General features: G+C 38.2%; 2 protein-coding genes across 4 annotated transcripts in view; one reads left to right on the top strand and one right to left on the bottom strand.

Annotated features, from left to right (window-relative positions):
• SMCO4 (single-pass membrane protein with coiled-coil domains 4) overlaps window positions 1-1,860 on the top strand; it is a 31,639-nt gene extending 29,779 nt beyond the window's left edge. The window contains exon 2 of the mRNA XM_071733710.1: window positions 775-1,860. Within this exon, the coding sequence (XP_071589811.1) occupies window positions 908-1,087 (180 nt within the window). The 5' untranslated portion in view covers window positions 775-907 and the 3' untranslated portion in view covers window positions 1,088-1,860. The remainder of the gene's footprint in view (window positions 1-774) is intronic.
• A 5,826-nt stretch (window positions 1,861-7,686) lies between these two features.
• Window positions 7,687-24,251, bottom strand: part of DEUP1 (deuterosome assembly protein 1) — a 45,293-nt gene continuing 28,728 nt past the window's right edge. Inside the window, exons 10-13 of one of the 3 annotated variants that reach the window (XM_071733692.1) lie at window positions 23,889-23,975; window positions 21,297-21,496; window positions 15,165-15,453; window positions 7,687-9,465 (exon numbers count right to left, since the gene is read on the bottom strand). In XM_071733692.1, coding sequence (XP_071589793.1) covers window positions 9,295-9,465; window positions 15,165-15,453; window positions 21,297-21,496; window positions 23,889-23,975 — 747 coding nt within the window. In that variant the 3' untranslated portion in view covers window positions 7,687-9,294. Of the gene's footprint in view, window positions 9,466-14,587; window positions 15,454-21,296; window positions 21,497-23,888; window positions 23,976-24,251 lie in introns of those variants that run through there. The other 2 variants (XM_071733699.1, XM_071733682.1) reach the window with 2 other exon arrangements.

Here is a 24,251-nt window from a genome sequence, read left to right as displayed (position 1 = left end):
AGGTTGTGCAGTGCTTTTGTTGATCTCACCTTATAGATACTTCTGCTTGTAAAAATTGGTCTAGTAGATGCTTCAGAGCAGCTAATGACTGCTTGTCTACAACAGTGATTTGAAAGCAGGCTCGTTGTCATGTGGGATCTTTTTTGTATCAAAATGACATCTGCAATAAGAGTGATAGCACTGAGCCACGTTATGATTTAGACTTTGTTCTGTGGCAGCAGAACCAGAAGTATAAGTTAAGCAGCCCTTCCCCCACATTTCTTCCTGTTAAAATACCCTTTTTCCCATTAAATAGGTGGTGAGGATGATGAATGTGTAATGATTTTCCTTACGGCAGTGTCCGTGCTTGCCCTGCCACGTTCTGCAGGTTTTTGGGGAGCCACAGCGCTGGGAGCCGGCTGCGGAGAGCAGTGGCAGCTGGGGCTCTGTGCTGCTGCAAGGGTATTTCAGATTATTTTCCTCAAGTCTCTAGCTGTGTTATCTTGTTTGCCTTGGAGGATAAAATGTGTGGTGCTGGGCTTTGTTTCTGGCTTAGCAGTGTGCCAGTTCAGTGCTCCTGGGGAAGTACCCACCCTGCACTGAGCATCCCTGGCTCTGATGGGGGAAGTGTTACAGGTGAGCGGAGTGAGTGCTCGGAGATCCCTGGAAGGAAGCTGTGTAGAGATTGGTGCCAGCTGAAGAAAAGATTTACCAACTGGAGCTGCAAATGGGTTTAATAACTGGAATATGTGTAGATCTTGCTGACAAGAATTGTTTTTTTCCCTTCACTTGCAGTTTCCTGCCCAGCCAACCACTTGAAGGCAAAGGAGTCCTTCAGTCCCTTGTTTGACAAGACCTTGGACTGTTTGCTGCTGCTCAGCTCTCTTCACTTCCCCCAGTGCAGTGAACAAAAGATCCAAAGAGGACGATGAGGCAGCTAAGAGGAAAACCCAAAAAAGAGACCTCCAAAGATAAAAAGGAGAGAAAGCAGGCGATGCAGGAGGCCCGGCAGCAAATCACCACCGTGGTGCTTCCCACCCTGGCTGTTGTAGTACTGCTGATTGTTGTGTTTGTTTATGTAGCAACTCGCCCAAACACAACTGAGTGATCCAGCTTCGCAGACTTTCAAGCTTTGGGGTATGAATACTTTTATCAAGAGCCAAAAGGAACTCTCTGCCACTCTTTTAGTACTTTTCAAAGGAACTCGCTGGTATTTTCAGTCTTTCTCTTGGTGAGGGTCCCACAGTTTCTCTTTAGGAATGTAACATAAAACGTATTAGTGAATGTGCCAGTACGTTTTATGGTCCAATTCATGTGCCTTTCAGACTTTCAGAATGGTGTTTTTCTTAAATCTGTTTGAAGCTCTATATTGGAAAAGGAAATAGTGTTCTGCTATAAATTTGTAAAAAATCAGCTTTTAGCTTTTATTACTGTTATGGATAGTGTTGCTCCTGTCTGTCTGTTTCAGAACTTCCAAAGAAGTACATTTCTTCTTTGTACTTAATGTCACATGAAGTGCTTTGATTCAGAAAGAATATATTTATTTTTTGAATAAAAGAGAGAAGTCTTACTTAGAATCTTCAAATTATTTTGCAAAAAAAAATGCCACTTACTATGAACGCCTATGTTATGTAATAATAAATTTTCATTAAAGACCATACAGTTCACTCAAAAAAAATTCTTTTTTTGCTGTGAGATACCAGTGTGCAAAGTGAATACTTCAGGAACCCTGGGAGGAATCTTACAGAAGATGGAAAGGGAGATTCTGCCAGTTTGTGGTGAAGTAACTAATAAGAAACTTCATAAACACATTGTTGTTTATCTGAATGTTTAATATTTAAATCTGTGTAAAGTGACAATAAAAAGGTGATTTTGGTTACAGCCCTTGCTTTTATTTTTTTTAAAGGAAAAGTACCATTAGTATAAGTAGGTCTGCCATCTGTTTGCTGAAGTGAGCTACTGTCCCATGACATCCCCCTCTCTGCCTCACTTAGAGGGGTGTTTTACTCTGAGAAATCAGACTGTAAATTCCTATAAAAATGCTTGAGTAATCCTATATTCTTCTGCAGCTCTGTCTCATCCAAATATTGAGGCACTCAGTAAGCATTAACCTTCAGCAGACTTCGGGGAGGGAAATTGAGAACTCTTGACTGCTGCTGAAATAGGGGCTGGGGAAGGCAGAATGTGATGCTACAGTGCACTGAAGCATGGCAGGGAATATTTGTGCTGAAAGTCAATGCTCTCCTGAATCTGCTTTCTGTGCTGCCTCAGCATGGGGGTAGTCCCAGAACTGTGTTTTATATGTGCCAGTGAAGGACCATGGTGTTTCCTCAGTTAACCCTGTGTGTTGTTCCTGCTGCCAACCGATGTTGTGTTGCAAAAAATATAATTTAGGCAAGGAAATGCAGTTCCCTGCAGAGGGCTTTGCCAACAGCCTGTGGCCAGCTGTGAACTAATGCAGCTCAGGATGAGCTCTCCCAAGTAACTAGTGATAGGATGAGAGGAAATGGGTTTAAATTGTGCCAGGGGAGGTTTAGGTTAGATATTAGGAAAAATATCTTTACTGAAAGAGTGGTGAGGCATTGGAATGGGCTGCCCAGGGAGGTGGTGGAGTTGCCATCCGTGGAGGTGTTCAGGAAACATTCAGACGTGGCATGTGGCCCATTAGGATGTGGTTTAGTGGTTGTGGTAGTTGGATGATGGTTGGGCTCTATCATCTTGCAGGTCTTTTCCAACCTTAACGAGTCTATGACTCCGTTCTATGAGGCAGGTACCCACTGATGCTGAGATGGCCACAGCTCAGGCCTCTTGCTGTGCAAGGTGATAGGGCCTATAATTAAACTGGCTCTGAAGAATGTTTCTGAAATAAAAAGTTTGCTAAAAACTAAAAGGAAGAGCTGGGGTATTTTTAATGTTTGGATTCAGTGGTCTTAGAGTTTTTTTCCAGCCATGACAATTCTGTGATACATGCACAACAAATATACAGACAAAGTGGTCATCATGCCATACCCAGAAGAGTCTTTGCTCACCAGGTGTCCAGCAGGAAGGCTCCTGTGGAGCCCCTGTGCTCACTGAGCTGTGCAGAGACTGAGAATCACCCCTGCTTTGTACTGAGAATGCTGCTGAGATCTGAACCAATGTGTCTGTAAAAGTAATTGCTTAATTCCTGTCACCTCCCAGCTGTTTCTTGTTCTCCCAGCCACCAAATCCTCTTTGTTCCATTTTTATTTTACCTGCAATCAGGGGTGGCTGCCATGGAGCTGATAGTTTGCCCTTTTTTGAGAGGAGGCCTTGAATAAGGCCTGTGCCTGAGGGAGTGTGTGGAGTTTAAATACGTGTTCTGTGGGGCCCTTGGAGTCCTGAGTGTCAAGAGCAGAAGCAAACTTTCTGCTCACCTTTCATAGATTCTTCTTCCTCATCTTCCTCTTCCATAGGAGAGGAAAGAAACCAAGCTTTTTCTGTCCCTGCTGGTTCCGTGGTGCTTTCTGACAGCTCTAACAAAGTCCCTGCGACTCTCCCATCTCCAAGTAGCAGGTTTATTTCAGTTCTACCTGCAGGGATTTTATATCAGCCTGAGCAATAACACCATAATTTGGAAAGCCTTCTCTGAAACTCTTCATAGTCATTACGTGTTTTTTTTTTTCACCCTTCTTTTTCTGCAAGTGTTGAGTCTTTGACAGCCAAGAGCAATTAACTGGCTGATAACAACTAAGCAGGTAAAAGGCCAGTTGAATTAGATAATGTTTAAGATTACTTCTCTAATGAGATGTTTCATTTCTGCTACTTTTTTCTCATGCCCTCCCTCTGTCTCTTGTTAACTGCAAATTCCTCAGTTCACAATAATAATCTTTTTGAAGTCAAATGTTTGTTAATATGAACTGAAATCTCAATGCTAGTAAGAGGCACTGTGTATTTCAGTTCCCTGAAATGTGCAGTTTTACCAAGTGCTGAGAGGAAAATAGTGTTACACATTCTGAACTGTTCATTATGCAGAAGTCAGAATTAATTTTGCAGTGTGAATCTTTGAAAAAATTGTAATATAGAGAATTACAGTAGAGAATGAAGTTGGATTCTGACATCTTGTACCAAATTCCTTTACTGGTATTGGATGTGGGAATGCATTTGGAAAAATGGTATGAAGCCTCTGTAAGACACAGACTGCCAAAAATCACTGGAAAATAATCGGGAAGTAAATTAATGGCAGTTGTTTAAATGTCAGCTCCTGTGTGCTTTTCAGCCAAAGGTGTTTTAAGTGTATGTATTACTTCACATGTCAGTTGCCTTCACAAATGTTTTAGAAAAATGTTTCTAAATAAGGTTTTTAAACCTTTTCCCAGAATACAGTAGCTTGAGGGCAAAGGTGAATGATTTATTACAAACATTTTACCAGACAACAGAAGTTGAGATACTTCTTCAGCAGTGTCCTATGGTTTCCAAGAATGCTCATTATCAGGTGAAGCCATAAAAAACCCCTGCCATTGCCTTCTGATAAATTAAGTTATTGAAACAATTTTTAAAACAAATTTCTCAAAGCATAAATCAAATCTGAGTCAAATACTTAAGGATCAAGGTTTGAATGGAGTTTTATGTGTGCCAAGAAAAGAAGGACATCATGTCAAGAACGCTTGCAATGGGTAAATGCCCCTCTTTGTTATACTTGGCCCTGACTCCTCAAAATGAAGGGGTGAGACACCAGTGACACCCCCGTGGTCTGAAGGAAGAACTACTTGTATTTTCAGAACTTGGAGGAATTGGATGTTGGTCTTCTGTTTGAATCTTGTAGATGCTACAAGAAGATGTTTCCTTACTGGCCCCCTGGGATTCAGTAAACAGGACTTTTCAGGACATGGCAGAGAAAAGGCACCATTCTTTTTGCAGATTTATCTCTGGTGCCCAGGTGGCATGTGCACAGGTCTGAACTTCCATAGCTCTGGAAGATTTGAACCAACCTGCATGATGATTCTGTCTTTTGATCCTGTGTCACAGAGAAGCTTCTTACCATGAGAAGTTTCTTACAGGGCAGGTAGGTCCAGTTCACACACTGTGCACCAGCAAAGCTGAATCCTGCCAGCCATCTCCCACTCGAGTTTCTTCATCAGCAGCACCCTAAATGGGAGCTGTTAGCTGACGTCCTCTGTGCACTTCTGTTGTAACAAAAATAATTCTTGTTCTAGTGCTTAATGTGGGATACCATGGATCAGGACTTCTTTAGGATTCCTGTCTCTCTCTGGGACTGTGCAAGGGTTCATGTCAAATAAAGTAAATCCTACATCTGTTGTAGGAAATTCAGTATTTTATTCAGTATATTATTCAGTATATTATTCAGAATTTCAGTAGGAAATTCAGAGTTAGGGCTGTTCTCTGCACATGAACATGTTCTTGTAAGGTAACTGGGCAGCCACATTCTTGAGAAATCTCTTCCAAAGCCCCTGGCAGTCCAGTTAAAGGTAGACTAGAGGAACAAACCCAACAGCTTTTTTTGGTTTAGAAAGAAGGCTGGAGTGCTGTGTCCTAGGGTGTTGCTCAATCCACTAGCAGAAATTCAGATGCAGTACATTAAATTACAGCCTAGTTATAGATTTGAGAGTGTCCATAGGATTAAATAGTAGCTCAGATGCATTGAACTTTGAGGTCTGAACCCTACAGTGAAGAAAAAACCAGCACACAGTTCCTACGTGGGTTAGGCCAATTCAAATGATGACAATCTTTACCCCAGCATTTTCTCAGCAGGCTGCTGTGTCTGAGAAGGAAAAAACACTTCAAGGGAGTTGGTGTAAAATCTAGTGTTGCATAGAACCAAAGGGAAAAGAAAAGTGATTATGAATGATCTAATTGGCTGGTTTAGGTAGTAAAGGCAGAAGAGAATGTAATCCCACCACCTGCATGATACAGGATACCGTGCTTCCCTCAGTGCCCTCTGCCTCCCTCCAGCTGTTTGGTCCCTGGGAGACCCATGGGCAGGAAGCAGCAGGACTGGGTGGGGTTCAGCAGGTACCTCAGCTGGCTGTGGAAATAAAATTTTGATGACTGGCATGAGGTACCATGTGTGTAAAATCAGCTGGGGCTGACCTCATGATACAGTCTCCCTTGATGACTTCTTTCTCATCTCATTGGTGATGTTTAGTCTGGTTTTAGATTATGAAGTGGTGGTGGGCTTGATTCTGTGTGCTATTAAACCTACTAAATTCTGTGTGCATGGTTAAATCAGGAATTATAAACAGTTCCATTATGATAAAGCCCAAACAGTGAGACTGTGGGGTTAGGCACTTGCTGTAGGATCTCTGATCACAGCAGAGTTATTTAGCCTTTGACTGGGTGAGTTACAGCCACCATTTCAGTTGGCCCATTGGAAAAGCAAGCAAGCAGTGCCTGTGATTCTTCGTGTTTCTCCATTTCTGCATTTGTTTGGCTCTGTGTTCTGCTGCTGTTTGCACTCCCCTCTGCATGGCTGACAGTACCTGAGTACCTGCTGCCTCTCTGACACTCTCATTCTCATACCCCTGAACTTCCCATACAAAGAAGAGAATAGGAAATGGTAGGAAGAAATGTTCCAAACACTCAGCTTTCACGTAAGCCACTTCTAAATGTTTCTGTTCAGCTACTGCTGTTTCACTGATGGCCCCATCAGAGTAAGTTTTGGGGAGTGAACTGGACAGCAGTGGTCTGGCAGCTCTTTTACCACCAAGTATTTCAAAATTATATCTCAATGAAACATGTTGGCAACTTTGTGTACACGACCTCTGGTTTGCCTTCAGTGAGAAAAAAAGCTTGTGGCAGCCTGAAGCATTGTTCTTCTCAGTTAAAACAGTTCTTTCAACTGGGAGCCAAAAAAATGCTTTTCAGTAAAGCTTTGAAAAAGAAGTTCAGCAGCTTGCAAGAATTTTCCATTGCCCGGCTGTTCACAATATGAAACAGATTTTTTCTATATGTTTTTGGGTAATTGATAGCTCCCAAATATTGCACTTTGTCCTGTAAAATGATCATTAATGATTCTATGATCAGTCATTCTTTCTTTTAATTTTATTGGTGCTTTCAAACATTTATGGCTTTGGAGCCTTCTGATTATTCTTTTTTTGACAATATAGATACATTTCCAATCCCTTTTCATAAGATGTATCATTTCTCAATCTCTATTATTTCTACTGCCTATCATTAATTTAAAAACTTTGTAGTTTTCTAATTAACTTGAAATGTGGCACATGTTGTACACACTACATCAGGAATACGTATTTCCTTCAGAAACCTCTTGCCAGTTGAATCAAATTTCTGCCTTTTAACCCAGTTAAAGCATGCAGGCCCAGCAGTGGGGCTCTGACTGTATCTGGCAGCAATGGACTCTTGTTTAAATCTTATTTAAACTTTTTGCTGATTTTGGCTGGTGAAGAGAAGGGTGACATTTCAGGTAAGGATGTGTTAAAAAAAAATGGCACTCTGATCTGTTCTGTCTCAGGGTGTTTGTGGCAAAATGAGCAGGAAACCTAAACAAACAGGCTGTTAAGATACAGGTATTTTGCTTTTCATGGGGAGTTTATTAAATGGTGTTACACAAAAGCCAGGCTGAAAATAACTGTTGTCATTAGCCAAAGTTAGTAGCTTGGTGAGACCTTAAAAAGCTTTAGAAATAATCTTAATCATTTTTTGATAATTTCATTCATTCATTCATCACAGAGACCTGTGCCATGAGAGGGATCCTCAGGCCTGGACGTGTGTTTCGTGGAAGATCTGGAGCATCTGTGTCTTGTTCTATGTTTAAATCTTGCAGTGGCAAAAGAATCTGTTTAACTGGCTAGTATCCCAGATTTTTTTTTCTCCTTCCCTCCTGAAAGATAACATTTTGCTGTCTTTTTGCTTCTACTAATCCTTTCCAGGTTAAATTCTAGAATAATTTCCAGAGGTTCCTACATTTCTTCATTAGTTCTTTTAAAACTCCCAGATGCATCTTCCCTGAAATTGAGGACACATATATATTTAGTTTGTTCAGATGTCCTTCTATCATCTTTTTATTCAGTCCTCATTCTTACAGCTGAGCCAAGTAATTTTCCTGAATTTTCCTGTAAAAGTTTCTTTGATGTCCTCATTTTCATTACTCATTTTATTGCAAACCAAGCCAAACTGGTATTTAAAATCTTGGTATTTTATGTAAGGGGGGTGTAGTGTGTTTTGTCTTAATGGAAATATAGCTTCCAAAAACAATTTACATTTTTGCTGTGGTCCTGAATATTAATGAGACTTCTTTTACTCACAAAGTGGAGCTGTTTGACAGTCTGGTATTATTTTTATCCAGATTTTTCCAGGAAGTTGGCATCAGTATATGCTGGAAAGCACTTCTTCAATATCTCTTTCACTGAAATTGGTGGTTCATCAACACTGTCTGTAATTTTTTTTCTTTTCCACAGCAATAGATTTCAGTATGAATTGCAAATAAAAGAATCTCAACATTATGCAGTTTTTTTTTGGCACATGAAATGTGTTGAATTAACTCTGCTCAGTTTCATAATGGTTTTCTGTTTTGTAGAAAATACAAAGAGTTTAGGGCCTCACCTAAAGAAGCTCTCTGAAGTTAAAGATTTCTTCCCTATTCCTGTGTGGTTAAACAAGGAGCCAACATAGTGTCAAAACATGGGTACCCAAACAGGTATTTTTGAAGACAGGACTTAAAAATTGTGAAGTATTAATGTAAAGAATGCAAAGCACCCAAAATCAAGCTCTGCCCCAGGTGAAGCCTATGGGGCTGGTAAAAGGGGCAATACAAGTGGCTTCCAAATATTTACCTTGTCTGTTCATGGTCTCCTCATGGGCCAGCATGGCTTGGAGCCTAAGAGAGAAGGAACTCAACCTCATTTCAAGAGTCCTAAGAGCTATTTCTATAGCCAAGAACAAGCAGAGCATAGGTAATCTAGGAGCTATGACATGGTTAAAGGCCACTATTATTCTTTTTCTGTACAATCTAGAGAATTTCTCTTGGCTGATTATATTTTCAAGGGAATAATTCCATGTATTAACCCTCTATACATCACAGAATTTAAAGCACCTTTTTTAATTTAGTGCTGCAACAGGGGCTCTGCTGTACGTAATTTAACTATGCAAAACTAGACTCTTTATTTTAGAATTTTTAGAGTCTGGTATTCTTTAATGTAGACAAATTACACTGTACCTAAATCTGCAGGATAATTATCTTACTTGGTGAAACCTTGGTGTTAAAATTACACAATATTGGCAACACGCCCAAATACATGGAGCAGCCAGTTCCAGATTTCCATTCTAAGAAACTCATAGTTCTTTACTTGGTTTTATTTTCTTAATTGTGTGACTGGCTTAAGTATGCTTGCTTTGGTGTATCCTGGCAAACTTTTTTAGAGTGTTTTCAGAAAGTCTTTGCAGTTCTTCAAGGTGCAGATTTAAACGTTCTTCAAACTCTCTTGTATGTTTCTCTTCCTCTTGAAGGAACTTTTCTGTTGTTTCAAGGAAGGACAGCTCAGGGGGAGACTAAGCAATGAATAGAAAAACAGTAAAAATAGCAAGTACTACAATATGTTTGCATTATCAAATTTGTTTTGAAAAACATGTTAACCTAAAGCAGCTAATAACTCAGTAACACTTCATAGCTCTCCATGAAAACATGAATTTGGGCATACATTTTAAGAGGCATTCAGGTGCCTAAATAACATGATGTAAACATGATGTTTGACTTTTGTGATACTCACAGCATTAGAATGTAGATTTGCTATTAAAAATGTAAATATCCCACTAGACAAAATTAGGCTGCTTCAGAACCTCCAAAATCTTTGGATCAGCTAAAGGTTATGTTCATCACTTGCATAATTCAGAGCAGGACAGAGGACAATAATATGATTTCTGGAATTGCAGAAGATAACAAGTGTTGGGTACTGCTGATTGCCTGCTGTAATTTTAGCTTTCTGCTTCTGTGATGTGATGCTTTCTGAGGAAAGGAATAAAAAAACATGCTCATTTCAGTACTATCAATTTCAAGCTCAGATATTCATGAAAATGTAGGAAATTTTATTCACTGCAAGTGGTTCACTGAGAAATCTTTCCAATTAAAGTGAATTCAGTAGACTGAGATATAAACCACACCAAAATTGGTCTTAAAATGGTTGTCATGGGATGCAGAGTTGCATAAAGCAAGGCACATGAGTGAGTCTTTGCTGGATCAAGTTCTAAACTCTTAAGCAGCAATTTTTGTTATTTTTTTTTCCTAATGCTGAAGATGCATACACTGGAATGTCTTTAACAAAAGAAATATGAAATAATTTTTCTTTGACTGAACTAAGACAAAAGTTAGTACAGGAGCTGTAAAACTCAGTAAAAGAAAGATAATTTTCTGTCTTTATTATATACTGGGAAAGATTATTGACATTTATTATCTTAATTAAATAATCTATTAAATATTTTTAATAGCTGGTTAAGTTATTAGTATATAATTTCCTTTTTAGTTTCTCCTAGAATATGAGGAGAGTTTATGTATCAGAACATCAGTTAGGAATGGTTCCAAATTACCTAAATATTCAAATGAAATGTTTTTTGTAAAAGGCCAATTCCATTACACTTGTAAATTTTTATTCTAGGCCCTATTGCTATTCCTACAGCCACTGGAAGCAGACTGATCTTTGCTTTCATCCTGGTTTAAAACTGCCCTTTTGCAGGTTTTCAGGCCAAAAGACACTAACTAGAGAAGAGATTTAAAGAACTATTTTATTTAAGCTCTTTATATCAGATCTTGAGGTGAAATGCAGAGATTTCCTATAGGAAATGCCTTTTCTTTCCAAAATACAGCAAGTGATAGCTGGAGATAAATTCTGAATGTAGCACCATCCTTCTACAGCCAGGCAGCTGTTCTCAGGCTCTCTGATACATGGGGCTCCTAAACTGAAATACACAGACAAAGCAGAATCCTCCTTCCCTCAGTCCCTCCACATCAGTGTTTTAACAGGGCAGGGAAGAAAAAGTGACTTAATTTGCCATGTAGGAATAAAGAACCCAAAGGTATTGGATCACTTTGTGGTACAACACCCTTGTATCCATCCCAGCACTAGCAGGGATAAGGAAAAATGTTAATTTTCCAATGTTTGAGAAATTCTGGAGGGAGATCACCTGCCTTCTGGTTTTCCTCACCACTATGTTCATCATTCCCCACCTATAAATCTTCATTGTTTTCACATGAAGAGTTGTTCCTGAGATTTTGAGTGCCATGGCTAGATGCACACTTATTCCTTTATGGGATAGGTCACAAACACGTCTCCTTCTCACATTTGGATTCAACTATAGAGTTGGCAGTACTATTTTGAGTATTTTAAGAAGGCTTTTGCATAATGAAGAAGGCATTGGCTTTGCAGGCTTTACTTAAGGAATCCCCATGTGTTTTGTTCACTGAATACCAGCTCTGGAATCACTGATTCAATTCTGAGCAAATAAACACTTCCAGTGAGGAGCACAAAAAACTATGAAAATGTGTATCTGAAATACGAATGTAATGGGTGTCATCCTTAAGAGAGAATAAGTGATGCTGGCCTTTTCCATGTGGGCAGCAAATGTAGACCCCTGCTTGCAGTCTTCAGAAATGTTACATGGAGTGAGAGATTCATTATAACAATGTCTACAACTGCTGCCTTCTCATTAGAAACATATTGGCCTCATGATCAAGCTGTCTTCCTAAAATGCTGGTGTCCTTTGCTGCAGCTTGTCCTTTCTTTGATGTGCTTTTTCTTGAAATACACTGTGAACCCCAAATGAGTAATTTCTGCATTTCCTCTGAGCTGAGAGAAGATTGTTTATCACTTAGAGTAAGCAGATCAGTTCCCCACAGCTCCTTGCCTACGGGTCAGACTTCACTATCATTTTAGATAGGTCCCTAATGCACTGTTTTTTATGCACTTTGAGAGAAGGTTATATCTAAACAGGTCTAAAAGACAACATTTCTCATTAGCAACTAAGCTTTGCTTTCCAAGCCTCTGATCTGTTTTTTCACTATGTTCTTTATTGTCTTTACTTTCAGTGCCTGAGGAAGCAAAACCATGAAGGAACTGCTTTAATCCATGTCTCAGATGAGATTCGTGGTCCCTTGTTTTGAATTTCTTTTCTTCAGATAACACTTCTGTGTATTTCTATTTTCTAACTGGAATAAAATGAGCTCATTGGTAAGCTTTCAACCTGATTTGTTTAAGTAGTCAGGCAGCAGGTACAGGTGCCTGTCTTCAACATGCTTCCTCTCATAGAGGAAAAAAACCCTGAGATGCCTGAGAAATTGCCAAGCCATATAGGAAGGTTTCTAGAGGGTTTAAGTACTTAATCTGGTAGGTAATATTAATACCTAAGAGTGAGAGGACCACAGCATGCCTCAAGACTGTCAAAATAATTCCTTATAATGTTGAGTGGTAGAAATTCCACAACTTCCCATTGCAGCCTATTTATTAAACAATTTCCCATCCTCAACATTAGAAAGTTTCCTGATTTTAAATTTAATTTAATTTAAATTTTCCTGCTGCAGCTTAAGTTTTTCTGCCTTGAAGTCTTGAAAGCAAGAAGAGGCAATGTCTGTCCATCATCTGATGAGAAACATGAGAAAGTATTTGTCACTACAAATTAAAGATACAGATTGGGAAGCACAATGTACATAACTGCTTGCTCCAGCTGAAATGGAGAAACCATGTAGAAAATGAGCTGTTCTGAAGCACCAAATTCCATATATTTCCAACTTGATATATTTATTTATTTAACTATCTGTTTTCTATGGAAAAGATTAATCTTGAAGCTGGGCATTGGATTGTTCTGTGCAATAGTCTTCCCAGAGTCTGGGCATGGATCAGGCAAATACATGGGAGGTGCCCCAGCCCATGTCAGGGGGAGTGGAACTGGGTGATCTTTGAGGTGCCTTCCAACCCCAGCCATTCTATGACTCTATTTCCTGAAGTAATGTTCAGAGAAAGGGTATTTTCCTAAATTTTTAAAGCCTTGAAACAAGAATTTTTGAGGTTACAGGAATTTCCAGTGAATCACAGCCAAGAATTCTAGTTTACTCTAAGGCAGGGGTTACATTCCCTACATGTGTAACCTGTAAGTAGGTACCTGAAAGGAAAGAGCTTCCACTGGAACATTTACTAAGCTTGTCTGAAGACTCTCTACTGCTAAGAAACATCTTTATGTAATCCTTAGAGACTATTTTCTCTATTCCCTCAATACCAAAAGAGTAATTTTGGTAGGTATCACCTGCAATTCTGATGTTGTCAATTGCTTCTACAGTCAGTCTTCAGAAAAATGGTCCATTTAAACATTTTCACAAGTTCTGAACATACTGGACATTTCACTGAATGACCTGAAAACTCTGTCAAATAACTCTGGTTTACAACATACTTTATATTTGTTTTTCTTCTTACTCTTTGATGTGGTGGCTTTCCAGACTCTTGAATCATCTCTGCATTAAAGCTGTGGTGTCCAGTGTCAGTCTTAGTGACAATTCAATTTTGGTGAACCTCTGATCTTGTGGATATTTCAATGCCAATCACTTGGTGTTACTATACAAGAATTATCCATTGCTAAAGTTTCATTATGTACTTTGCCCACACACCAGCTGGAAAGTATTTTTCATATAATCTGGTCAACTGTCTTGGCAACGACCCTGTCCTGAGTGCCAGATGGCAAATAGTTTCCCTGCAGCTTGCAAAAGTGTCTCAGAATGGACATTTTCCCTGGGCTGGCTGGAAAGAGAAGCTTTGTGGTCTGGTGTCTCTGCCTGAAACTTTTAAAACGAGGGAGGAGGAGAGTTGGTGTTCATCAGACTCTCCTGAAAAAATCAAAACCATTTTTTCACAGTCAGCAGTTTCAAGAGGGAGGTGCCCAAGCCATGAGAAACCAATAGCCCTTCACTTAACATTCCTGTGAAGCATCAGAATAGAAAAATGAAAGTGAGGTCAAACAGCCAAGACTATGTGGTTGTCTCCTTGTTCTCCAGCTACTAAGACACAGCTGCCAGGAAGGGCTGCACTGCAATCCCTGTTTCCCAGGCAGTCCATCACTATGGAGCTGCCTGTCTACAGTGAGATTCTGGACTATGAAGACAGTATTCCAGCAGATACATCTCCCCTATGAAAGGATGTGCATCCATTTCTGAAGTGGGCAGCAGAACTGGGGTACAACAATCACAAACTGCTTGAAGATTTTTTTCTCTCCTATTTAAGTGATGAATGGCAAGAAAATTCTTTATTGCCCCTCTCCCCCAGTAAATGCCCAAGACTTCCCTCTTCTCTCTCTAAAGGTTCAGCCACACACACACAGCTAAGGATCTCCTGGATACAAAGATGGATGTGTCACCACTGGGCAGAGAGATGGCTGCACTCCATTCCTTACTCATTAGTCAGTTCTGTTATTTAATGATAGTGTGGTTGCATGGTTTGAGGTCTGGAAAATAAGTGGTAAATTTTCATGTGGAACAAACAAATCTGTGGCTTGTGGTGGAGGGCTAAGAAAGAACAGAAGATACCAAGGAATAGGATATAGGTCATACTTAAAGAAAGAACTGAAGTTAAAGAATTATGGAAGGCTTTTCCTAAGAAGCTGCCCTATGGAAAGTGGGATTTATCCCACTTGTCAAGGGGGCTGGTATTCACCAGCCTAATCAGACTGAAAGAAAGAATGCTGCACTAGTACTCTTTAATTTTGAGAAAAATAGGGATTACAGAACTTATAATTTCTGTTCCTTTTCAAATACCATAGGTAACTCAAAGAAAATCATTGCTGTAATTCCTCTGATTTCATCCATCAACTGAGTATGGGTAAACTTGATTTGTCTAACTGCACTTAAGGCAGTAAGTTTGCAGGTGTTAGGAAACACACTTAAAGCAGAATGACCTTACAGAAGGCAATATGAAGCAGAGTGCCTCAATACAGAAGGCAATGAGCTAAAATGTAGAAATCTCTCTCACAGTCACATAATGGCAGGTAATTATCATCATCATTAGTAGTACAGGGGTATGGCCCAGTAGGGGATGTTTAATCTCCAGGAAAAAAACTGCATTTATGTTAGGATAAGGTACTTCCATTTTTACTGGGCTGGCACTATATAAATAGTAATGACAACAGAAGGGATCTAATTTTTTGCCTCCTCCAGGGCTGCATTTGGTCCACAGATGAATCTTTGAGAATATATGTGTTAAAGGAAAATAGTTACTTACGGGTAATTTGATTTCTCCTGCATTGTAAGCAGAGCTCAGTGAGCTGTCTGTTCTGCCCTCTTCAGAAAATGGCCCACCAAAGCCCAAAGGTGGTGATGGAGATTTACCATCTCTTTTCTTTTCATGACCTCTGCCAAGTTTGTAAGCAGATGAAGTGCCATCGCTTTTTGAGCCAGTGATACAGCCTTGGCCATATAAAACAGGACTGTGGTTTCTGTGGTATCCATTGGCTGTGAACACAGCAGTTTGTTGATGTTCCATTTCCCATGCCTCTTTCTTTTGGAAAGTTCTGAAAGAGAAAGGAAAAGTCAAAGTCTGAAAACCAGTTAAAACTCTAAGCTATCACACGGAGGCGAAGATTTTAATTTTATTTTATTTGAGTATACATCAAGTTAGAGGCCTAAGATTAAGCATTACCAGTCTAGCAACTTTCCACTGGAGTTATGCTGAGTGTGCATTCTCTGTCTGCTTCAGCTGTGACTTTAATCACACTTATTTAAACCCCTTCACTGGAGCTTGAGTAATCTCACCATATGACTGTGGTGGAACAAGACCTAAAACCACTCACATCAGATAGAAGAGGTACAAATACTCTTCCCATGTTTGTTTCCCATCCTTGGCCAATGGCTATGATCTCTTTAGCTTTGCAGTGAAGCTATGTAAGCACTGAACAGCCATGTCATGGTAACTTGGCTTATACTATGATGGGAACTAGAGAGAATTTAGCCACACAAATAGGAAGAAATAAATATGAAAGTATAAGTGAGATTGGAAACAAAACCTATTATTAGTGGTTGGATAATCAGTCAATTTTGATCTAATACTATTACCTTCAGTGACTATGTTCAAATAGCAAGAATTTAGAATGAATGCTTAAGTAAGCTAATTAAAAATGTAGTCAGAAATCTTTGATCCTGCATTTTTAAAATACACTTTAAAAAAAAAAATTGGACAGGAACATGATTTTGTTTATGCTAAATCTTCACACTAACAAAAGAATTGTTGATCTGTTATGATGATGTTCCATAACTCTTATATCTCACTTGAAGTGATCAGAATTTTTGTGAAAGAATATGTTTTCATTCAGTTGTAGGTCTGTGAAGCAAAAACTATTATGGTTAGTAGCACTTCAAAAAAAAAAAGAAACAAACCACCTTGATAAGAGCAGAGAATTTTGAGACTAGCTTGCCCAAATGTCAGTTGAATTAGGCTGATTTTAAATCACATTTTTACTTGTATTGTATACCAACACATGCAAAAAAATTAAAATAATTTCAGATTTTATTACATTTCTGTTGCAATATTTCAGAGGTAAAAATTTCCATTGTACTGAGCACTGTGCTTATGATAAGATTGAAATTTTAGTCTTGGGAGGTAACTACTATACTTAAACATGATAGCTCATTGCAAATATATTAAAACACTTTAAAGAAAATTACTTCACTAATTTGAACTGCAGCTTTTAAAGATCAACTTCCCTGCCACTAAAATACAATTATTATAAATAATCAAGAGTATGCAGTGCTGCTCAGATCCAAGGAAAAGAGATTTTCTGTTTCCATATAAAAAAGAATTTGCCAAGCACAGGCAAAGGAAAGTATTTGTGCAGAAAGATCACACCTTCATTTTCTAATCTTAATTTAAATATCTGGTATGGGGAAAGGGTGTTTGTGCAGTCTTAATGGACCCTGTTATACGTAAGCCCTTACACATGAAACTGAATACTCCATAAATGTACTATGCAGAACTGCTCAGAGAACTAATGAAGAATACATTTTCTTTGATTATAAAAGTAGTGATTAAGATACTCTGAACCCCATGGGAAAGCAAATTACATGTAAGATGCTATATTATTATTATACATTCTAACATAATCTGAGAATATTCACCAAGCCTTCCAGTTTTCTGAATAACCTAAGATGTTTCCCTTTATGGGGGGTGAGAGTTTTCTCCTTTCTGTCATGCTTTTCTTTGCACTCTTGGGACATAGGAGAATACTCCCTCCTCCCTTTTTTAGAAGTCCATTTCATGTACTGTTTGGACAAAGGCCACAGTGAAAAAATCTGCCTCAATTTAAGATAGATGGCATGAATAATAAAATCAGATTTTTTTTCATCTTGTGTTCTGACCTTTTTGGAAGTCATTTCCACTGTAAACCCACAGTAAAGCCTATGTGATCTGTGTTCTTTTTCACCCAGAACTGTTTCTCTATGCATTTAATAACAGTTATTACTGTTATGTTATAGCTTACTTCACTAAGACCAGAATGTTCAGACCTGGGTGCCTACAATTATGGTAGCTTTTAAAACAGACACCCCATAAAAAAAGAAAAGGAACTCCACTTCCTACTGTAATCCAAAGGATTGCTGGGACTATTTGCTGTCTTGGAAAACATAACACCTACACTGAATTGCTTTGATATGAATATCATACCTTTGCTTCAGACACATTTCACAGTTGGAGTTTAAATTTCTGTCAGTGCAGTGCAAGATAATATCTAAGAACAGAGTTCTAATCTGAACACGAATGTAAAGGTAGGCAAATATCTGCAAATTTATAAAAAAAATGGCCATTACTTAACAATGGCAATGCACATACACAATAACTGCAGTTCAATAACATATTTTCAGTGGTTTTACAGAGACAGATTATTTAACATACACACATAATTCACAAAAATAATATCACTGTTGACATAGCGACAAATGGGAAATGAAGAACAATGTCCTAACAAAGGGAAATTATATAGACAGGACTGATTTTTCCAGACTCAAATATAAAATAAGCCTGGTCCCTATGAGATGAATGACTTTTGTGGTGCAAAAGAAATCCCTACACAGCTTGTGCTGGTTGAGAAAAAACCCAAAAGGTCTGTCTTGAGGAAAAAAACCAACAGGTTTTTAAAGACCAGAATGTCTTCAGAATTTGCGCTGTTGCCTCAACCTTGAAAGTGTAACTGATAGATTGATTTTAAAAATGGTTAAAAAGTACTTTCCTAAGAGACTGTTTTCACTGCTTCCAGTTCAGCTACTGCAGGAACTGACGCAGTGGTGAGCATGATGAAGAGCATGTGGTATCCAAAGGCAGTGAAAACCTCCTTACAAGAGATGCCAGGGTCAACAAAGATCCCTTAAGAGGTCCCTGGCTACCAGACCTATTGAGTCCTAGCCTTTACCCCCTCACTTTAACCTTGCCACATGATGAAAGTGCACTTTGACTCGACCAATTATCTGTTTTGTGTGTATTTTTATGTTAAACGAGGAGCTTTAATTTGGGAAATCACATGCACTTTTAAATTTTGGAAGAAACAGGCTGAACACATCACCTTCATCAGAGGAAGGCTTCTTCACCACACCAAAATTTAAACCAGCTGTTTGTGGCCAAGGCCTAAATAAAGGATTGAAATCTGAAGGTGGGGCAAGCTTATGTAAAAGGCAATTAGAAGTAAGTCAATTGTCATATATAGAACCATAGAACCATAGAATGGCTGGGGTTGGAAGGGACCTTAAATTTCCTCTAGTTCCAATCCCCCTGCATGGGCAGGGACACCTCCCACCAGACCAGGTTGCTCAAGGTCCCATCCAACCTGGCACTGAACACTTCCAGGGAGGGGGCAGCCACAACTTCCTTGGGCAACCTGTGCCAGGGTCTCATCAACCTCTAATTAAAGAATTTCTTCCTCATGTCTAACCTAAATCTTCTCTCTTCAAGTTTCAAACCATTTCCCCTGGTCCTCTCACTACACACCTGTGTAAAACACTCTACCCCAGCTTTCTTGAGAGCAGTAATTCAGGTGGTTACAGGTAGGATGTAGCCACAGTAATTTTTAGCAACAAGATGCTGCTCCTGCGTAACTTACTCTGCAATATTTAGAAATTCACTGTGTCCTGAACAAAAGAAGAAATCATGCCTCTCTCTAAATAGCCAGTGTAAATTCCTGCAATTTATTTTCCCTAGAGGTCTCCTATCTAATGACTCTGCCTGCACTTAGGATTCTGGTACTGTTTGTGAGACATGACTGAAAAATATTAAAGAATATACGTAGTTAAAGACCTTTAGTTTTTGGGTTTTTTTTTCATTGCTCATACCTGTAAAGGTTTCTGAGTGCAAACAGGAAACCCAAAAAGTGCATCTTCTGAATGCTACTATTTAAAACACAAACACACCCTCCTTGAAAAAACACCATGTTTTCTAATTTCTTACTCTGTAAAAAAAAGTCTTTGTGCCCTTTCTCCAGTGCCATAATTACCATGGAAACAGAACTGCAAATTAAACCCAAAATAACCATGTTTATGCTCACAATAAAATAAAACATTGCCCAGATTTTCACTCAAACAACATCAATTATCTGGTTGGTCTGCAGACATTTGATGCTTGAAAGTTTAATTTTATTTTACTGTGAAAATCTTGAGGTGCTTCCGTGTTTGGAAAGGGAGAACTGAGAGGGCCTAATCTTAAAAAGACTGTCTGGCTGATGTGTAAATATAACACATGTTGAATTTGCATACTTTCTGAAATCTGTGTATATATTTATTTAGCTAAATAGTTTTTCAGTTAGGAAATCAAATGCATTTTTTAGATCCAGAAAACCAGGAACAATATATATTTGTTTCATCAGATTAATTACAATTATAATTTAAACTGTGTTCAGTAGCATGGTTGAGATCTGTGTTGTGAGGAAGGTTAGCACTTCCAGGATTCTCTCCCTGGTTTTGGTTCAACATTGGTCTTCAGTGACTATGAAATCAAAATCCTGCATATTATGTGCATAGTTCTATTGCCTCCTACATTTAAATTCTCATGAATGAAACTTCACAGTTCCTTGTGTACAGCAAGTGTAATTCCTGAGCATATGGGGAAAAAATCTTAGTTTTTCTCACTTTAGAAGTGTGGAAGCATAGGCAAAAATTGCATTGACCACTTCTTGATAAAATTATGAGACCAACAGGTGCAGAATAGACTGTATGTTGATTTTTAAATATTTAATTCAGCAAAATTTTCAACACCAGTAGAAATCTAGTAAGAAAATAGCTATATCTTCCATTTCCACATATATATATGTATATATTATGAATATGCACATATATACATATATATATATATTTACATACACAGGATAACTATCTCCAACAAACATCACATTTAAAAGGAAATCTTAAGTAACTTCAAATGATGGGGTGTTTTTCTGTTTTGCAGAAGGAAAATCACTTTAAATTTTGCCGAAGACTGAATTTATGAGTTTAAAATCTTAACCTGTACAATTTTGCTCCCAATTATTTAAATTTTGCTTCACAGAACTGTTTTACATTAGCGATATCATATAGGTTCTTTATTTAAATTGATCAAAATATTTAGCTTCCTATTAATTTTTACTCTCCTGTACCATGAAATACCATTTAGCCAGGAGTTTAATTTTCTTTTTATTACTGCAACGCTATGATAATAACATATTTGAAGGTAATTCAGTGCTTCAATGAATACAGGGAATTAAGAAAGAAATCAGCACTATAGTATGTTTTCTATGAGTATGAGCATTAGGTCTCATTATTTTTCCCTCACAAGGACTTTATTGCAGTAATGATTTATTCAGGGCATCTGAAATTACATTTCTTTTAAAAATCAGGTCATCCAAGAACACCAAAACTAGACAAGGTATTAAAATACATTTAATGAAACTTCCAACATATGAAACTGGCAGGACACAAAGCTTTTCAGCAGGAGTTATAGTTCAAACTGCTTATTAAGATCATCTCCTGTGGAGCAGTTTACCTCTCATGTTGCTTTTTACGTTCTATCCTTGTCTTGTTTTTATTTGGCAGTAAAAATACATTCTGTCCTTTTTTTGCAAAGCCTGGAACTAAGAATAACTTAAGAACCACATAAAACGATTTCTAAGTTGTTTCATGTGACAAGCATTAAAATAATGATCAGACATTTCTGGGACTTCATTTACTGCCAAATTCAGGTAGCCACTCAGAAAAACATAGGAAATTCTTACATACTAACTACTATTTATGTTGGTGGGAGTTCTGGCTGAACAGATACAGCAAAAAAGCTTAACAGTTTGGCCTAGTTAGATGCTTCCAAAAAGCTTAAAGGAAGTTTCATAGATGTGTACTTCCTAAACATTACCTCTCTTCCTTTTCTTGCATCTTTGAATGAGTTTGGTAGTTGTGCTCTGTTTCTCCACATGGATTCCTGAGACCCAGTATCGATGCTTCTGTGTCATTTTGTAGTTTAGCAAGACTGTTTTGTGGTCTTACATTCTCACGTTCCAGTTTGTGAATGGAAGCTATGAAATTTCCATGCCCTTGGTTAGATAAATCTATACACTGTGAAAGGAGATAAAACCATTATTTAATAGTTTTTTTATTTTCCACAATAAATTGATGTTACAGTTTTTAACAAGCAAAAACAAACCAATGTTCTATGCTAAAGAGACCTAACTACCATATAAAATCATGCAACACTTATAGAAAACCAAGAGAATTGCCTCCAGAAAAAAACCCTACTGTAGATAAATAGAAAAGAATGGATAACAGCCTCTATAACACAATAAAACAAATTAAAATTTCTCAACAAAATTGATGAATTCAAAACATTATAAATTCATGGTTTGCTTGGTACAGTTTATGACACAAAAGCAACTGTAACAGCTAAACCTGCAGCCTGTGTTGCTCCCTCCAGTAACAATTCCACCAAAAATAGCAAGAAAAATTATAGAAATTCATTACTGTACTAATACAGGGTATGTCCACAGGCACAATTTAATATCTGTGTTGAGATACAGTCACCTTCAGCTTCAGAAGCAGTAAAGCCACATTAGCAGGGTGCTCTCTGCCTGTTCCTAAGCTCTGCTTCTCAGCTGGGTGGGCCCTCATGGTACACAACTCAAAATGCAGACAGTGCAACCTTCATGTGCATGGTGCCCAGGGGCTAAAGAGGCACATCCACTAAGACATGCAAGAAATTAAGACCAAGGTTAGCTTTGGAAACTGAGTAGCCAGGATACTCTGTTCCTTTTTTTGTTCTATCATCCCAGGAAGCCCAGGCCACACACCTGAGCCAGCTGAACTGGAATTACCTCTCTGCAGAACACAGCACTGCACTGTGTAACTATTTGCAATAGCAGTATACTGGCATCAGTTCTCAAAAGATTTATCAGATTACACACAAAAGGCTAAAACCCCATAGATTGTATTAAGGTCTGCTTCCATACATTTCTCAATTACTTTATTCCTTTGGAACCCAGTAACTCCTGAGTATCAAGGATTTGGTTCTCAGTATCATGCTAGCACAGCTGGGCTGCTGCACCTGAAAGCTTCTCTGTTCCTTGCACTAACTGCTCTGATGTGATTTTTTCCTGTAAACCCTGCCCTGCTTAGCTACTTACAGGGGAAATTTATGAGCCAAGCTGGCACAGAAATGCCAGAAGTGTAAGAAATTTATGAAGTTGTGCAAGGATGGGGGCCGGGGCTCAGCTGTGAGTGCAGAAGACTCTAAGAGCAGAGGAAGAAGGAGAGCGCTATGTTGCCCTACCACTAACACCTCTATAACCAGCAGTAGAGTTATGATGGCACAAACCCCAAAACTGGCCTGGCATGGCTACATTGCTTTGAAAATCTAAACAAGTGCCCCTGGTGAGGCATTCAGAGCACACTGACTTATGCTGGAACCACTGGGAGGGGTCTGTGTAATGCTTTACTATACTGTGCACACCCACCTGCAATGATCCATCCAGTCAGAGCAATCTTAATATCAAATACCTCATAATCTTTAATGTTTAGATCCTTACAACACCCCAGTTAAGTAGGAAAGAATTATTAAGTCCACAAGCACACTGATAAACTTGATACTAGAGCTTGTCAGACAGCTCTTCTCAATCTTCCTGAAGAATATTAGTGCAGAGAAGAGCTAGACATGGAAATACACATCCATCTATGTTCCCACAATAATCTATTAGATATACACAAACATACATCCATATGTTGTATATATGTGCATCACACAGAGACATAAATGATATTTTAAAGGTGTGGAAAAATGTGACATTTTTCATACATTTGTCATCTACAGTAATGCCATTAGCAGGCTACAAATCTCCCAAGAATGCATATGCAGCAGTATTTACAAACAAACATTCCAGTGTGGTTTTTTTCTAGTGATATATACAATTGTTTGTGGAAAGCACCATATATCAGCTATTATATCCACATGAACTATAGTTATACAGGATATTATAGCATACTTTTTATGAATGAAACCTTAAATATCTCCTGTTTGGAGAGAAATAAATAATAAACTCAAAAATAAGCTGAGTGAACACTGCAAAATGTTATTTAAATATCAAATGGAGAAAGGGGTAAAATACTAAAAGAAAGGGATTTTTTTTGTATCCGTGAGAATGACTGCTTGAAAGTAAGTATTTTCTGAAACCAGTGGCATCACTTACAAAAAACAGGCTCCCAGAAACTTCTTGATGTCTAGACAGTTACTGAAAAATTTAGCTTACTTGTAGTTTACTACAATTAAGGTCAAAATTATTCCTAGCTAAACCCATGGTCAGGCCATGTGTGAATACCACTTGGTTTTCATTATGTCACACATCTTATTTTTATTTATTTATTTTATGCAAGCCAAAAACCTCTAAATCTGCCACAATCTTAAGCTACATTTACAGCAAAAACAACTGTTCCACATGAAGCATAGATTTAAAAAAATTACCGTGCAACGTTTACACTCCTGGTTTTCCAGCATCTCTTTTAGATGTATGTTTTCAGATTTGATCACTTGGTATTGGAAATCCAGCAACTAGGAAAAGATTCAGTCTCTAATTAAACACTGTAATACTACAGTTAACACGAAATAACAGTGGATATAGAAATGTATATGTTTAATTTTATGGATTATTCATAAATAATTATGAAACTGACTAGTTTTTTTTTTTTAATACAACCATACTAGAGCAGTAAGAAGTCTTAAACAATTTGTGAAAGACATACAAAGACAATACCTCTGAATTTATCTACATTTCTGAAAGAAGTAATCACCTAGGAAAATAGGGGAATTCACATGCAGATACAAGAT

This window comes from Heliangelus exortis, chromosome 1, assembly GCF_036169615.1.
Source record: "Heliangelus exortis chromosome 1, bHelExo1.hap1, whole genome shotgun sequence".
Classification (NCBI taxonomy): Eukaryota; Metazoa; Chordata; class Aves; order Apodiformes; family Trochilidae; genus Heliangelus; species Heliangelus exortis.
Note: the sequence above shows the minus strand (reverse complement) of the source record. Positions and strands in the feature narration are given on the sequence as shown.